Below are 16,589 nucleotides of genomic sequence, written 5' to 3' on the forward strand. Positions count from 1 at the left end.
TGTCACACGTGCGAAGAAGAGAAGGATCATTTACTGCATAAAGGCCAAGAAGGTTACAGTCATCTAATGTAACTGAATTGGGAGAAGGACAAGTCAAGGGGAAGCCGGATTGTCAAGAAGAAGTCTCCTTCTAAAGTGAGGATAGTTAAGAGTTAAAGTTGGTCAACTATATGATCTATGGTTTCTGATTTAGAGCCAAAAGTTGCAGACTTGAATCAAGGGGCCAAGATTATGAAAGATAGCCGAGAAGGAGGAAGAAGAAAAGGGTTTGACTATCATTGACTCAAGGAAGAAGAGGAAGATATGTGTCTTGGTCTTAGAGTGGCAAATAGGTCAAGGGTCTTGGTCTTGGTATTCGTCAATTGAAGTCTCTATAAGAAGAAGAATTTGTTCGGGTTTTCCTCTGTAATGGGAGAGGTTTTGGCCTTGGTTGATAGCCTACATTTTGTGTGTCTTGTCTCTTTAATGTTCATGCATTGGTAGATGTTTGATGAAGAAGAACACTATAGTAATCTAACAAAGAGAAGATCCTATTCTAAAGTAGTAAAAAAAAAAGGCATTCACAAGTAGTTATCATTAATAGAGAAATAACCTAATCTCGATTCCCTAGATTTCTCGACATGGTATTAGAGCTAAGGTGACAAGGTCAAGAAAGGGCATCTTATCAAGGGACACTAAAGGATCAAATCTCAAAAAGACATCAAAGCAAGAAGATCATCAGCAAAGTCAAGATCTACAAGGAGGTGACAAAACCCTATATTGAAGATAAAGTCTACACTAGAAAGAAGTCTTGGAATCCTCAAGCCATCTTAAGAGACCTCAAAGACCTTACTCAAGTTGAAGGACTTATACATCAAGTTCCTTTCTAGAAAAGCAAGACCAAGGATGTTGTCATCAAGATTCTAAGGTGATCTCCCTCTCGTTGAAGCAAGGTCCTTACCATAGAAGACATCATCAAGAGGTCATCATTGATCTTCATCAACAAAGACTCCACCATCAAAAGATCCAAAGAGATCTCCATCTTTGTGGGATCAAGGATCATTATTGAAGAAAACTATCTTCTTCAAGGAAATATTTTCTATTCTCTATATCATCACCAACATCAAGAAAGAAGCAAGGAGAAGGAGCATCCTATCAAGTAAGTATATTTATGTCCACATCTAAATCTGTCAAAATGTCTTTTTACAAGGAAAGCAATGATTTGGTCGGGTATGCAAACTATCTTGCATGGAAGAAAATGACAGATCTGAATCTCCTTGAAAATGAGGTTATGGAACATGTCAAAGGATCTATCACCAAACCCACAAAGGAAGATGCTCAAGCTCTTGCAAAGTATATGAAAGGGGAAGTTAGGGCTCAAAGGATTCTTATAGAATCCATCAAGGATCCCCTCATCCCATATGTATCAAAACTTGAAACTTAAAAAGAAATTTATGACAAATTGGTAGAGTTGTATTCCTTAAGAACTGCTGGAGAAGTCATCTCATTAAGGCAAGAACTCTACAAGCTAAAGATGTCAAGGGAAGATGGAATAGCCTCATACTTTATGAGGATATTTGAAATCAAGGATCAACTTCAAGATCTGAGAGAAGTCATGTCTGATAGAGAAATGACTATAGTTGCACTAAATGCACTACCGAAGGAGTGGGGTAACTTTACTTCAAGTATTTATGGGAATAAAGAAGCTACACCATTCTAGAATCTATGGTCACTGTGCAAGATTAAAGAATCTAGACTAACGGCCAAATCTGATGTAGGGGCAGGTGAGCAAAATCAAGCTTATGCTACAATGACAAGAAAAAAGGGAAAATTTGGGAAGTCTGGTTCTTAGAAAAAGAAAAGGAACATGGCTAAGATTCAATGCTATGGATGTCAAGAACAGGGGCATTACAAAAGATATTTTCCTAAGATTAAGAATGACAATAACAAAAGAGGAAGAGAAGAAGCCCATATCCCCAAAGAAGTGGAGGAAGTTGAAAAAAAGAAGTCCAAGAATGAGGAAGTAAGAGATCTCTATTATGACTGAGATAGTCTTCCTCACCTAAGTTCTTTTCAAATTCTGGCAAATCAGCAACTGGATGATCAAACCCCAGAGCGACTCCGACTGTTCCCTATGCCGGTTAGCGAAAGCTGCTCCAAGCACGGTTCTGGGACTGCATCACTCCTCCAGGAGCTGCGTCACTCTCTCCCGGCTCAGGATCTATTGATCTGCTCCCAGTTTGCCCCACAAAATCTCCCTAGCACTGCCCCTGAGGCCCAACGTCAGCCTCTGTGGCTTCTATGCTGCCTTCGTTAGCCTTTTCGTCCTCCGTGTCAGCTCTATGGCCTCTGCGTCAGCGCTTCTAAGGCCTACACTGTCTCTCTGGGCACTGCGCTGCCTCTCTGCTATGTATTCTTCAGCCTTGGATGAAAATCCCTTGCTGAACTACTTCTCACTGCAACTCTGATCACTTACTCAATTTCCTCAGCAAACCTCGCCCCAGAAAATCGAATTCTTTGATCACTTGGTGTATCTTCAACTGACCTTCAAGCCTCCTCTTATACTTTTCTTGTTGAGTCTTCAACGACTGAGATTAAGTCCCTAATCAATGGCTTAGATTAGAACTAGCTTGATCCTCGTCACTTAGAACTTTCTCACCCCTTAAAAATATTAATTATTTTAATATCTCTTCATTGGTGGAATTTCTCCAAACGATTTCTGGGTCTTGGAGATCTCATGTGCCTTAGCCTCTCCACCAAATTTCATGGCTAGAGCACATCCGATTATATCAAAAATCAACAATTTCAAGGTGACAACGAATTTTTCCTTGGGTCTAGGGACCACATCCCAGACATCATTCTTCATAATTGACTCATACTCTTCGTTCATAGCATCCTTCCAAACTTGGTGCTTTACAACTTTTTCAAATGTGCAAGGCTTAGATTGAACAATGGTGGTCATTGTAGTTAAGTACTCTTGGTACCTATTCGGCTTCTTACTTTCACGAAATGTCCCCCTAGGTGCAACATGTCTCTTGGCATCTTTGAGAGTTTCCCTAAGCCATGAGGGTCTCCTTTTTGAGGAGGAGGGCTCATGAGGGGGTGGATCAATGGGATCCATTGGTCCTTCAGCATCGGGCATCGGCTCATCCTGCGGTTCTCCTTGCTTTCTTGAATCTGCTTCTTTGTCCTTCCTTGGAATAGGACGGTTACTAATCTTCCCAAGGGCATCATCCTCATCAAAGGTGCTTCTCTTTGACCAGACACAGATTCTGTATGCCTTGGAAGTTTCACTGTAGCTCACAAATGTTCCTTTCTTCCCAGAAGCATCCAATTTGCTTCTCTTTTCTTTCAGCACATGAAAATATATGGGGCTACCAAAAATTCTAAAGTGAGAAACAACAGGGTTCTTACCAGTGAAAACTTCTTCGGGTGTTTTGGAGTCCAACGCTTGATGAGGACATCTATTTTGAACATACACGACAGTGTTTGCAGCTTCGGCCCATAATAACTTTGGAAGGCTTTGATCATGAAGCATGGCACGAGTGGCTTCTATGATAGAATGGTTCTTCTTTTTAGCAACACCATTTTGCTCAAGAGTATATGCGGTAGTAGTCTCCCTCTTAATGCCAACTTCTCTACAATAATTATTGAACTCATTTGATTCATATTCGGTTCCATTATCGGTCTTCAATATTTTGATCTTCTTCCCGGTTTGATTTTCAACCAAAGCTTTGAATGAACGAAACCATGAGAATACTTCGTCCTTCTTCTTCAAGAAATATATCCAAGTCTTGCGAGAGAAGTCATCCATAAAGATAGTATAATATAAATATCCTCCCAAAGAGTTTATGGGCATCATACTAGATAGATCAGAATGAACCAATTGCAATATGTCAGTAGTCTTTCTATCACTTGAGGGGAATGGTCCCCTTGTATGCTTTCCTTTGGCACACCCTTGACAAACACCTTCATGTTCTACTTTAAATTCGGGCATACCTGTCACCATCTTCCTCACATCGAGTAGAGCCTTATAATGTAGATGAGCAAACCTTCGGTGCCATAATTCGGATTGAAGTGATGTGTCGCAAGACATAGCTCCCAATGGACTTTCTCCAACTTGATATAGGCTATCAACCTTGAACCCAAGTGTAAATGCATCCTTGAAATTTTTATTCCACACACGTACCTTTCTATCGATGAATGCCACCTTGAATCCTTTGTCCTCCATCCACGAGATAGATACCAGGTTCTTCTTTAGATCGCGTACATATAGTACTTCTCATAGATGAATGGTGTTACCTTGATTCAATTGAAGAGTAACATTCGCAACTCCCTTTATGAGATCAGTGGCATTGTCTCCAAGGATAATTTCCAAATTTGTATCCCTTTCAATCAGAGTTGAAAGAGCTTCCTTATACCCAGTGAAGTGCCTTGATGAGGCACCACTATCAATGAACCGATTTCCCAAAGTGTCTGGAGGAGATGTAGTAGAGAGGGCAGATATAAGATAAAATTCTTTTTGCTTGTTATCAACAACATTAAATTCATCATACCTGGTGTTTCTTGATCTCTTGGGGGGTGACCATTTCCATGTTGAGTAGCGGGGGCATTCCTTTTTCCTTTGTTGTTGAATCTACCATTCCTTTGATTGTTGTTTCCCCTGAAATTGTTATTGTTGTGGTTGTCATCATCATGAGGTGTATCCCTTCTATTAGGACACTCCCTAGTGTAGTGGCCAAACTTGTTGCAAATAAAGCATCTTCCCTTCCTTCCATTCTTGAAACCCAGTCTTCCTTGACATTGCTTCTTTGAACTTGCATTGTTCTTCTTTTTAGCATGAGCGGAGAATGCAGTAAGATCATTCCTATTTGAAGGCATATCTAGTTCCATCATCCTTGTTTCTTCTTGAGAACATCTGGTCAACAATTCTTCAAAACTTGGAATCCTGTCGTTGTTAAGAATAGTAGTGTTGAACACGTGCCATTCACGAGGGAGTCCTCCAAGGGAAATGAGAGTAAGTTCCCTATCAACAATAGCTTCTCCAATTGAAAGAAGATCATTTTTGATCTGAGTAATCCTCTTGAAGTAGAATTGAAATCTTCACCTCCTCCCTTCTTTATGTCCTTCAACTGGGGCATTCCTTTTTCCTTTGTTGTTGAATCTACCATTCTTTGATTGTTGTTTCCCCTGAAATTGTTATTGTTGTGGTTGTCATCATCATGAGGTGTATCCCTTCTATTAGGACACTCCCTAGCATAGTGGCCAAACTTGTTGCAAATGAAGCATCTTCCCTTCCTTCCATTCTTGAAACCCAGTCTTCCTTGACATTGCTTCTTTGAACTTGCATTGTTCTTCTTTTTAGCATGAGCGGAGAATGCAGTAGGATCATTCCTATTTGAAGGCATATCTAGTTCCATCATCCTTGTTTCTTCTTGAGAACATCTGGTCAACAATTCTTCAAAACTTGGAATCCTGTTGTTGTTAAGAATAGTAGTGTTTAACACGTGCCATTCACGAGGGAGTCCTCCAAGGGTAATGAGAGTAAGTTCCCTATCAGCAATAGCTTCTCCAATTGAAAGAAGATCATTTTTGATCTCAGTAATCCTCTTGAAGTAAATTGAAATCTTCACCTCCTCCCTTCTTTATGTCCTTCAACTTGTTTTTGAGAAAGAGAACTTGGTTTGCGTTGTTAGCTTTCAGCATGCCAACCAACCTGTCATATATCTCCTTTAATGTGTTCAAATCAGAGTAGTAAGCAACTAAATGCTTATGAATAGAATCCCTGATGATCGTCTTTGCTTTGACTTCATCCTTCTTGTCATTTGTCTTAGCAGTAGTTGATGCATTAGAAGGAGGTTCAGTAATCTTTCCCTGCACATAGTCCATAACATCTTGTTTTTCTAAAGTCAAATCAAGAGACATCTTCCATGCATGATGATCAGATTTATCATGAAACTTGTCATCAGACTTGAAGTAGGATGTGGAGGTCATTGAATCCTGTCCTTGATCAAAGGATCTCAGTGATTGCTCTTCTTAGTGATTGCTCTCTTCACTCTTGCTTGGGCTTTGTCTTCACCTCACCTCTGATACCATGTTAATTTTAGATAACAATGGTATGTTCTATGCTTAAGAGCAATTTTACTTCAATTTTCTTATTAGCCCAATATCAATATCCAAATTAGCAATTACATCAACATGATAGTAAAATGCAGATAGAACATAAACAATAACAGTAGAAGAGAAGCCAAGACAAGAGGACACAAGATATGACACCAGCCAGGGACAAACCCCAATGTGGGGAAACCCTTTGATCAATTTTTCTTATTATTCTTCAAAAGTTCAGCAGAGAGAGAGAGAGAGTACAATATGCAATATTCACTTGCCCAATCACAGTGAAATCTGTCCCAACAAACAGCAGTTACAAAAAGCCCTAACCAGAAAGTCAACGCTGATCAACAAGGCATAATTTGACCTCCAAAACAGCTCGGTCAAACTTGGTTAACTCGGCCTCCAACAGCGAGTCAAATCAGCCCAAAAACAGTCCGAAAATATCCAGTCAAACCCGGTCCACGAAAGTCAACGCTGGTCAAACAGTACGGTCAACCTCGTTTTCTGTGCCCAGAAATGCGGCCTACCCAAACAGAGATAACCCTCACAAAACTGCAGTCAAACAGGTAAATGTTGGTCAAACACCCTTCCTGCAACTTCGGTCAATGCTGGTCAACACAGGAACAGAACTGCCCTTCTTCACACGTGTGGAGAGCTTCCTCAGAAATCCACACCCAATCAATGAAGGAGAGAGAGATATGTGAGTGAGTGGAGTGTCTAAATGAGGAGGCGGCTCCTTCTAATTATATGCAACGTTGAGGATGAATAGACGTGACTGTTGGGCTTCTGAGCCTACATTAGTTTGCTGGCCGACCTTGACAATCTATAAACAAAATAAATTCATAATTCCATTTGTACATGTTAGAATGAGACGATCTTTAGATTAATCCTACACCTCTCGGAGAGAGGAATCTAGTAAAAATATCAGTGGCCTCATATGAGCTGTCCAAGATGAAGTTTGGCCCTAGTTGCCAAATTTAACATCATTCAACGCCTGTTTCGCTTGAACGGAAAATTATCATAGATGATATGATTAGAAATCATAATCATGCTAAGTCAAAGGAGATTGAATCGAGCCTTTCACAAGCTGGGTTTTTTTACCGAAGGATCATTCTGGAAATCTATAATATGGATATCTCCCAACCACTGCTATTTGTCACACTAGGAGAAGAACCCACTTGCTCAATACTGCTTTCGACTCATCACTATTCACTTATTGGAACCTTGAACCACGCAACCAATGCTCAGAATCATGACATTCATCTTGTGCTTGCCATACATAGACACTGCTAATTATAGACATACCCAAAAGGTGGTCTTCCTCTGAAAAAAACACAAAAAGTGAGAAAAATTGATTGTGAAGAGGTGAAGGATTAGTGTAGCTTCAAAAAAGAAGAAGAGAACATTGATCATCTGAGTCTTCCTCTGAAAAAACTATAAGAGAAAAGTGAGAAAGATTGATCATGAAGAGGTGGAGCATTAGTGTAGCTTCAAAAAAAATAAAGAAAAAGGCAAAAAGCAAAAAGTGATAAACACTGATAATCTCGCATGCAAGTGAAAGTAGTCTCACTGGGCTCGTCTTTTTACAAGGATCAAGAATATGTAGTCATATCTGACATGTGGGCCCCAAATTTCTGGACATTGGAAAATAGCAAATTGCAGAAAATAGTAGTTTCCCAAAATCCAGTGAGACTAAATTTGAATTTTGGAATGAGCTCTGATTAATGTCAATGTTTGAATGCACATGCAATTGAACTAGCCTAATGAAATCTCGATGGCCCTTAGCCTTCCTGTTCTGCAAGCAATCTAGGGGATAATAGGTCCATGATAGGTTATTATAGAGTTGCCTTTCCTCCTCTGCTTTACCCTAATATCTGTCTCTTCTACTGCTCAACTATGGAACAAAACATGATTATAATAGGATTGGAACCTCTCCAGCTCTCTCCTAGTGGTTGCTATTTTAACAATTCTTGATAGCTATTAGGGTTAGCTGTTCTGCATTGCCCAACTCTTGTTAAAGTCAGGGTTTTGGACCCTCTAGAATCTTCTTGAAGATTCACATGTGGCTATCTCCACATGTGTGAGTAGTGGGTGCTAATGTGGTATCCACTTGGAATTGTGGTGGTCAAAGCATAGATCAACTTGAGGATGTCATAACTTTCTTATGTGACCTTTTGTCTTCTTTAGCTTGTTTGAAATCTCTCAAAGAGCTCTTCAACATCAGAGGGACGAGAAATTTTTTTGATAGATTGACTCCGAAAATGTTGTTTAAGCCCCAAAATAGGCAATTTTCACTTTGGACCCTATTTACTATTTAGTGGGATTCATGGATGACCCCAAAAATGGCTCCTACAAGCCCACTAGTATGATTTTCCACCCCACCAAGTACCAAGGGAAGTGGACATAAGACTCTCTAATGTGTTTATATGCCCAAGATTTTGTTGCACAGATCAAATCCAAAATATATGTTCACCACTGACATTGCTAATGGAGTTTGAGTTCGAGTGAGTTGTTTAAGTAGATATGTTTATGTTGGGGAGGGCACAAGATGGAATCGGGCATGCGGGAACACATGCCTTGTTTTGATATGTTCCAATAGGTCAATGTTGTTACACATGCTATCTAATGTTAGTTATGACACTGGAGCAAAAGTAAGTTGCTCAGGTAGATGTGTCTGTCTTGGGGTAGGAGCAATATGGAAGTGTGCTCACTTCAGCTGAGACACGTCTTGCACTTGGTGCAATGTTGCAAATATTGTTTTGGAGAATATATCGCTGGGGCTTTGGAGAGAAACTTATCAGAATTATTGGGGCAATTATGAGAAAATATTGACAGGAATAAACTTAAACCTGAAGAATTCTGAAAATATTGGACAAATCGACAATTGGAAAAACTTGGGAGAATTGTAAGTGTTGGGATAAATTAGAGATATTTGCAAGACTACAATGTGCCAATCATCCCAAGATTTTGCAGCATATACTGAACAAATAGGACATGCTGGCCATTGTTGCTGATGGCATTCGAGTAAAATTAAGTTGCTTAGGTAGTTGAGTTTGTTTGGAATGGGAGCAATATGGAAGTGGGCATGCTTTAGTTGTTGAAATTTGAGACACAAATGTTGCTTTGATACGTGCCAATGAACCTAGATAACTTTTGCACATAGTGCAAATGTATTAAGTACACAACAAAGAAGTTTTTTTTTGTCATTCATAGGAAATCATCCTTTTGACACCCAAGAGCCTACTAATTGGTAGAGATCACCAACTAAAATATTAAAGACTGTTGAAAATAGTGTAACTAGGTCGTCTTCATAATGTCAAATCTTGTAATGATGTAATTTTGTATCAAGAATTTATTTATTTATTTTTGCTTGAGACATGGGTTTCATGCTCAAGAAGTTTCTTGGTCTAGTTGTGGCTCTCATTGAGAGCTTTAGGATGAGTCATGTAAAATGAAGACAATTATGTATTGTTATAGTTGTGAATGTAATTGTTGTAAGTCAAAAAGTCCTTCTAGATCATCAATGAAATACTCCAAAATGTACCCACCGAATTGATGCAAAGAAGCCGCTTGAAATAATTTATTTGGACAATTCTGGAAGCCTCCTATTATGTCGGCCTAATCAAGGGATCACGTCAGCCTAGAGATGAGGAGGCAAGCCTATATAATGGCAGCGTTGATACCTCCTCATAACACATTCATTCTCACTCATTCATGAAGAAAAAACGAAGTGAAGGGGTCGAAGAAGAAGTGGCCGCAGTCAATGAGGAAGTCTGTTCCCTCATGCGAGTTCATCAACAAGTCTGTTCACACATGCGACATTCTGATCTGATCTAGGGCATCACTTTGTATGAGCATGTTATTGGGTTAGAGGTCCAGTCTCGCAGCAGTTTGAAGGAGGAAGTCATTGCCAAGGAGATCGAAGTCATAGAAGGGCTAAAAGAGCCCTAACCCTCCTCGCATGTGTGTCTACGTTCTGAAGTGGATGGTTCTGTTCTTGCTACCCTAGAACAGTCACCCTTTTGGCATCACGGAATCTCACATCGAGCTCAAATCAAAGGGTTATAATATGCGTGATTAGTCTACAAGAAGAGCGAGGATAAGAGAAGGCTAGATGAGCCTATCCTAAACCTTATTTGCCGACTGTCATACTCTTGTTGCAGACCCACTGTGCTGTTCAGAATTGCAGAAGGAAGCAACTTGTTTGGGTACATTTTGGAGGTATTGTCATTTTGATGTTGCATTATTGAGTCAAAATTTGGGTCTTGGAATTCATCAATAAAGATTCTATAAGAAAGAGTTCAAAGGGTTTTTCCTCTCACGATTTGGAGAGGTTTTTGCTCTGGCTTGGTGCCAATATCTGGTGTACTTTTGCATTGTTGATCTTCTTGTTTTGATAGCTGGTTGATGATAATAACACATGTTAACAATAAGAAGCAGAATCTAAGGAAATAATGTCACAAGCAGTTATCATAGTTAAGAGAAATTGAATATTTAAATTGCCCCAAATTTCTCAACAAAGACCACCCTGACAAAGATCTATAATATTGGGAGGTTAGATTGGGCAGATGAGCTACATTTTCCATTTTGGGATTTGAGAAGCGTTGTAAAGAAGGCCCTTGCAGAAACACCATTCTCAAGACAAATGGCGTTCCCCTGATGATGGACACACTTAGAAGTCCGAAATGTTGGGTTTAAAACTCTATAACAGGTTATTCCACACTTATTTTAACACCATTCTTGTTGGTGTATACTGTAGAAGTAGTCATTGCATTCATGTTTTATGATCCACAGTTTCAGGATCTCAATTCATGAAAATGGAGCAGTATAGAGAGTCTAGTTAGATGTAAAACATCAGCCTAAATTGATTAATGGCAGTCAATCGAAGAGGTACTTTCATTAGTGGGGTCTACTATGAAGATAACAAGAAAGTCAAGTTTGTCATTTATGGAGGCTTTAAATCAAAATTGGTTAGAATTTTAAGAGGGTGGAGTGGACCTAATTTTCACAAATTAGGGAAAAGGGTATGCCACGTGTTCCACAGTGCTCCTTAGCACTTGAGTGTACTCGAAACACTAGGAAATCACATCCGAGCTGCAGGAACATGTACATGGGTGATTCGATGATTTTCACCTTGTTGAGAATCTGATGGTGGCGGCCTTAGCAGTCGAGCCGATGGCGGCCTTTTAGTCGAGCGTTCGTTACCTCGAAGCATAGGCTTCATAGGCCGAATTTCCAAAATGCTATGGAAATGTCCAAAACATTTCTGGTGGTCTGTGCTCATGTGTTTTGAAATGTTTTGGACTTCGAAATGCCCTGGGAGAGTGGGGCACAGGGGCCACACTTCCTGCAACTTACAGTTGGATGAATACAGTAGAAAAACTTTGAAATATTTGGAATTTTGGTCAAAGGGGGATATTCTCCAGCTTTGTCTGCAGACAGTTGTATGTAGATAATTTTGTATGCATGCTTTTTGTTTACAACTGAAGTTGGTTTATAGAGGAGACAATTGTAGTCTGTAGAAGATATGATTTGGACAACTGGAGTACATATTAAATGATCTTAGAGTTAGCAGATAGATGATCATGGTGTAATACAATGAGAGATTTATCCTATAAGAGCAATTGTGGAAGCAGAGAGAGAGATTTGGTCAGGGTCTTTGTTGTCTGTTTGGAAAGAAAAACCATATAAATATAGCAAGTGAAAAGAAGTAATAACATCAGGAATGGGAGATACACTCACAGCATTTCAAGCTTGATTTAAGTCTAAATCATGATATGTTGATAGAATCATAGATAGCATCTGCCCTCTGGCAGTGTCTTTACTGACTTTGTGTGGGTTTGCTGGAAGCGTGTTGTATAAATATTAGAGTCATGTCACATGTCTGGTACTTTTGAGAGTTCAAGCATGGATTCTCCCTAACTACAGTTTCCAAAGGTTTGAAGAATGATGTGTTGCACTGTATTCATCTGTTTGTGCGATTTCTACTCTGAAAATGATCTCTTGACAAGAAAAATACGTACTGCTACTCTCGCCAAATGAGGTATTCTCTCTTTGTTAAAAAAACATTGAGGCTCTGCATTCTAATTGGTTAATGGTAAAATTACAAGGAATTTGTTTGGTAAAAGAAAATTTTGTGCCAAATTTGGAATGCTGAAAGTGCTGGAATAATGTTTCTCCCTTGAACTACTTGTCAACGCATATAGCTACTCAATACTAGCATATGCCCTAACAGTAACTCACTGTACTTGGTGAAAAAATAAGATTTATATACATGTCCTGTTTTTTTTCTTAATATTATAAATACTGCTAATGTAATTCAGTACATTTTATTACAGCCCTGGCACATCTGTTGGCCTCAGCAGTGTCCTCCTGGGTTTGATCTTAGTTGGAAGGGCAGCTTTTGTGTTCCCACTTTCTTTCTTGTCAAATTGCTTAAAGAAGAGTCCAAATTCTAGAATTGGGTTTCGGCAGCAGGTAAGTCAATTTAACTACTTGTTACGATGTTTCTGGATTGTATTGATGTGCATTCCTAATGTCGGAGACTTGTCTACTCGAAATGATCATTTTCAGCTTGGCTTTGTGCATCACATTATCAGTTTGATGTATTTTTTCAGTTTGTCATATGGTGGGCTGGTCTTATGAGAGGTGCAGTTTCAATGGCCCTTGCTTACCATAAGGTAATTCTTGAGATCATAAATAGGCTGCAGTGGCTTGAAAGATTACAATGAGAGGGTAAGAATATCTTTATTATTATGTTCTAACATGTTTTATGTGGTAATTTTTGATGTCTTCATTTCTGCAGTTCACAAGTTCTGGTCTTACAAAGTTGACTGAAAACGCAATCATGATCACAAGCACTATCTCAGTGGTCCTTTTTCAGCACAGTGGTATAATGCTTTATACCCATGTGATTATTTTTATGCTATAAGGATGCTCACCTCTGTAGCGGTGTTTAGTAGGGAAGGCAGATGCTTTTCGGTGATATGCATGCATGTTGCTCATAATACTTCAGCTTCAGTCATTTTTGGCATTATAATTTTTATTCAGTTGAAGCACTGATTTTACTTTCTTTTCGGAAGTGAATTCCTTTTACATAAATACAATATAACTACCCACAGAAATGCTGATTACAATTGTTATAATGTGTTCAGGTATTTGGATTGATTACAAAGCCTTTGATTAGACTATTATTGCCTCAAAGCTTGAAGCCAGGACAGGATAATACATCGGATCCATCAAGTCCAAAGGGCTTTCATATCCCACTTCTAGGTAATGGTGAGGTAGGGGACATTGATGGGCGTAGTGTCCGAAGGCCAAGCAGTTTACGCATGCTGCTGGAAGCTCCATCATTTACAGTGCACCATTACTGGCGAAAGTTTGATGATTCATTCATGCGTCCTGTGTTTGGGGGCCGAGGTTTTGTTCCCTTTGTTCCCAGTTCACCAGCTGAAGCTAGAAATGGCGATGCATGGGCACGGTAATTCTAACCGAGTGTTGATGATCTGCCGGTTTCTGGTTGAAACTGTATATCTGAATGAGCTGAGACACACAAGTTACAACAGGCATGAGTTTGCTAACTGTGTGTCGTAAGGGCGCTTGAATGAGAATCATCTCTCATGGAAATAAATCTTCTTCTATCCTTATCATCGTCAGAATCCAGATAATGTGGTCACTTGCAGGGTCTTACTCTATTTGTATATGACCTATGTTTGAAACTTTGATCGTTTGGCTGATTGGTGTCTACACAAGCAGTGTAAATTTTGTTCTCTTGATTCTTACTTCTATCAGAATAGGATATCAAATTTTATTTGCTCTATTTTAGACTGCTGACGGGATTAATACTTATCAATGTCCATATTATATTATTCATGGACGTTTTCTTGTCAACTCCAGGAATAATGAAATTTTGAGTAGGTCCTTGACATTTGTGGTGCAATGCCATGATGCTTGGTTATAAAATGCAATATTTCCCTGCAACTTTGGTAGTGTTGGATGCCTGCAAAAACATGAGAATTGGCTCCGCTTCTCATCCTTGTCATTTACCATTTTTGCATGTACTGGGGATGGAGTCAAAGCTTTGCACTTCCGGAATATTCCGGTATATTTGTTCAAATGCCTTGTCCAGGTGATATTTTGATTGAGTTGATTAATGCAGAAGTTTTCTAGTCTCTTTGTGCTTTGGTTTTGGAAATGCAATGACGAATGCATCTGGATGATTGTATTATATTCAGGTTATATGTTGACATCGAAAAACTTAGGAAATGCTATAAAGTTGGTTTTGGCCTAATGTAAATATCTAGCTGATATTTCATATTAGTTTCTGCTTGGTATTTAAAATTCGAATGTATTATCATAAGCTAATTCCAGTTGCAATATTTGCATATCAAGATAATTCATTTGCATGAAAAGGAGATAAATATCTAAAGCAGATTGATAATGGACATCTGTAATCATTCGAATTGATATTGTGTATCAATATAATTTCAGTTAGAGCTTTACCTCTAAAAATGGGAATGAAGAGCTTGATATCAATACATATAATTGACAGTATTTGTTTGAACTGAAGTAATGTTCATATTTTTCAAGCCTCCATCAGCTCATCTATGAAGGCTAATAATCTCTAGGTCTTGTGCACTGAAATGAAATGAACCACAAGACAGGTCTACGTAGCACTATTCTACTTAGCACTATTGGTGTTACATTGGGTTTGTGGTCAAAGCAAATTTTTATGATGTATTTAGTTTATTGTGACAGTATGTTAAAATAGTCCGCAAAGATGGGTCGCATTTTGTTAATTTCCCAAATACCAGACTGGTATATATACCAAACAATTTAATTTTTATTTATTTTTTTTCTTCTCTAAATTTTACAACCCCAAAATTTTAAAATAGTCCGCAAAGATGGGTCGCATTTTTGTTAATTTCCCAAATACCAGACTGGTATATATACCAAATTTTTTTTTCTTTCTTTTATTTTTTAAAATTTTATAACTCCAAAATTTTAAAATAGTCCACAAAGATGGGTCGCATTTTGTTAATTTCCCGAATACAGACTGGTATATAGGGGAGAGCCTTCTATTGTTGTGCAGAGACCAATACTAGTTATAGTACTGGTCCCACACATCCATAAAAAAAATTCATAAATCATTAAAACTTTGTACATAAATGCTTTATTTAGGTTATATAAGTTATATAATTTAGTAAAAAATGGACCCACATGGTGAAATAGACTTCTTAGTCCATTCTTAGTCCATGCAGTCCATGCATTAATACGTTGTTCATGTAGTACCCAGGGCCCCCAAAGAGAAATATCCCACCCATTTCTCCCCGTTGACTCTATTCCCGCTTTCAGTTCTTCCCCATTACATTCTCCTCATCTCTCGGGCATGGAGACCTGGGGGACATCTCTGTCGGGTATGGGTTGAAAGGTGACTTCTTATTACAATATCTGCCTAGAGATTCCATTTTCTGGCTGTAATGAATCCAATCCGGGCAGTTCAACGGAGATTGGCAAGAAAATTCAGAACCTTGCTCCCCTTGCACTAGGAAGCGCAAGCCCCTTCGGGATCTTGGATTCTTCCTCATTGCAATCCGAGACAACCATTGCCAACAAGTGTCAAATACCAAACCTTAACATCACATATTGACAAGACATAATGCCCCAAATATCTCCAGCGTTGAATTACTAAATAAGGCAAAATGCGCTACAAAACATTTCATTGAATTCTATTCAGGGGTACACCTATCCCATCAAACAATCACCTACAGATTTCCACTGGAGCAACACATCCCATTCTTCAGTTATGCCTGCACAAGAATAGGTGAAATATGTGTCAACCATATGTACATGTGTATTTAACCATTCAACCTATTAAAGACAATAAATGACAACATTCCATTCATGATTAAAGACAATAAATGACAACAGTGAATACTCAACACACAATTCTCAACATTCTCAATAAATGTCATCTACACACCAGACTTTCCAACTCAGGAATTAAAAACAAGAAAGCACATGGATCAACCTTCCAAGATTATCAACCATTTGATCATGTGCAAATCAATCCAGGGCACACATTTGAATTTGGGAGATGGCAATCTATGCCAAACTTCCCTACCAATTAAATTCTATATGAAAAAACTATAAAACATCAACTCTTACTCATTTTCATTTCAGACATTCATTCTACTCATCAGCTATTGGAGATATGCAATCAAAGTGTTCAAACACTGTTACATTTACTCTATTCAGAAGTTTCAGAAGTTGTTGGAAACATACAAACTGAGTGTGTGCACAGTGTTACCTTCACTCTATTCATTAGTTGCTGGAGACATAGGTATGTTTTTGTTGAATAATGTTACCATTTTTGTTGAATAATGAATAATTCTATTTCTGTTGAGAAACAAAGGTAAATTAAAGCCATTACAGTGAATTTCCTTACTGATTTATTGATTTAGAAACCAATTTCATTGCCACTATAACCTCAAATCTGA

The 16,589-nt window shown here is 38.6% G+C and overlaps 1 protein-coding gene across 2 annotated transcripts in view; it reads left to right on the top strand.

Moving 5' to 3' along the window:
* LOC149203224 (sodium/hydrogen exchanger 2-like) overlaps positions 1–14,261 on the top strand; it is a 213,195-nt gene extending 198,934 nt beyond the window's left edge. The window contains exons 11-14 of one of the 2 annotated variants that reach the window (XM_089403364.1): positions 12,429–12,567; positions 12,708–12,770; positions 12,896–12,980; positions 13,245–13,459. In XM_089403364.1, coding sequence (XP_089259490.1) covers positions 12,429–12,567; positions 12,708–12,770; positions 12,896–12,980; positions 13,245–13,276 — 319 coding nt within the window. In that variant the 3' untranslated portion in view covers positions 13,277–13,459. Of the gene's footprint in view, positions 1–12,428; positions 12,568–12,707; positions 12,771–12,895; positions 13,001–13,244 lie in introns of both variants that reach the window. The other variant, XM_089403365.1, reaches the window with a different exon arrangement.
* Positions 14,262–16,589: the final 2,328 nt, after the last annotated feature.

Source organism: Pinus tabuliformis, chromosome 2_1, assembly GCF_031772625.1.
Source record: "Pinus tabuliformis cultivar Carrire ecotype Pingquan chromosome 2_1, CPIR1, whole genome shotgun sequence".
Taxonomy (NCBI): domain Eukaryota; kingdom Viridiplantae; phylum Streptophyta; class Pinopsida; order Pinales; family Pinaceae; genus Pinus; species Pinus tabuliformis.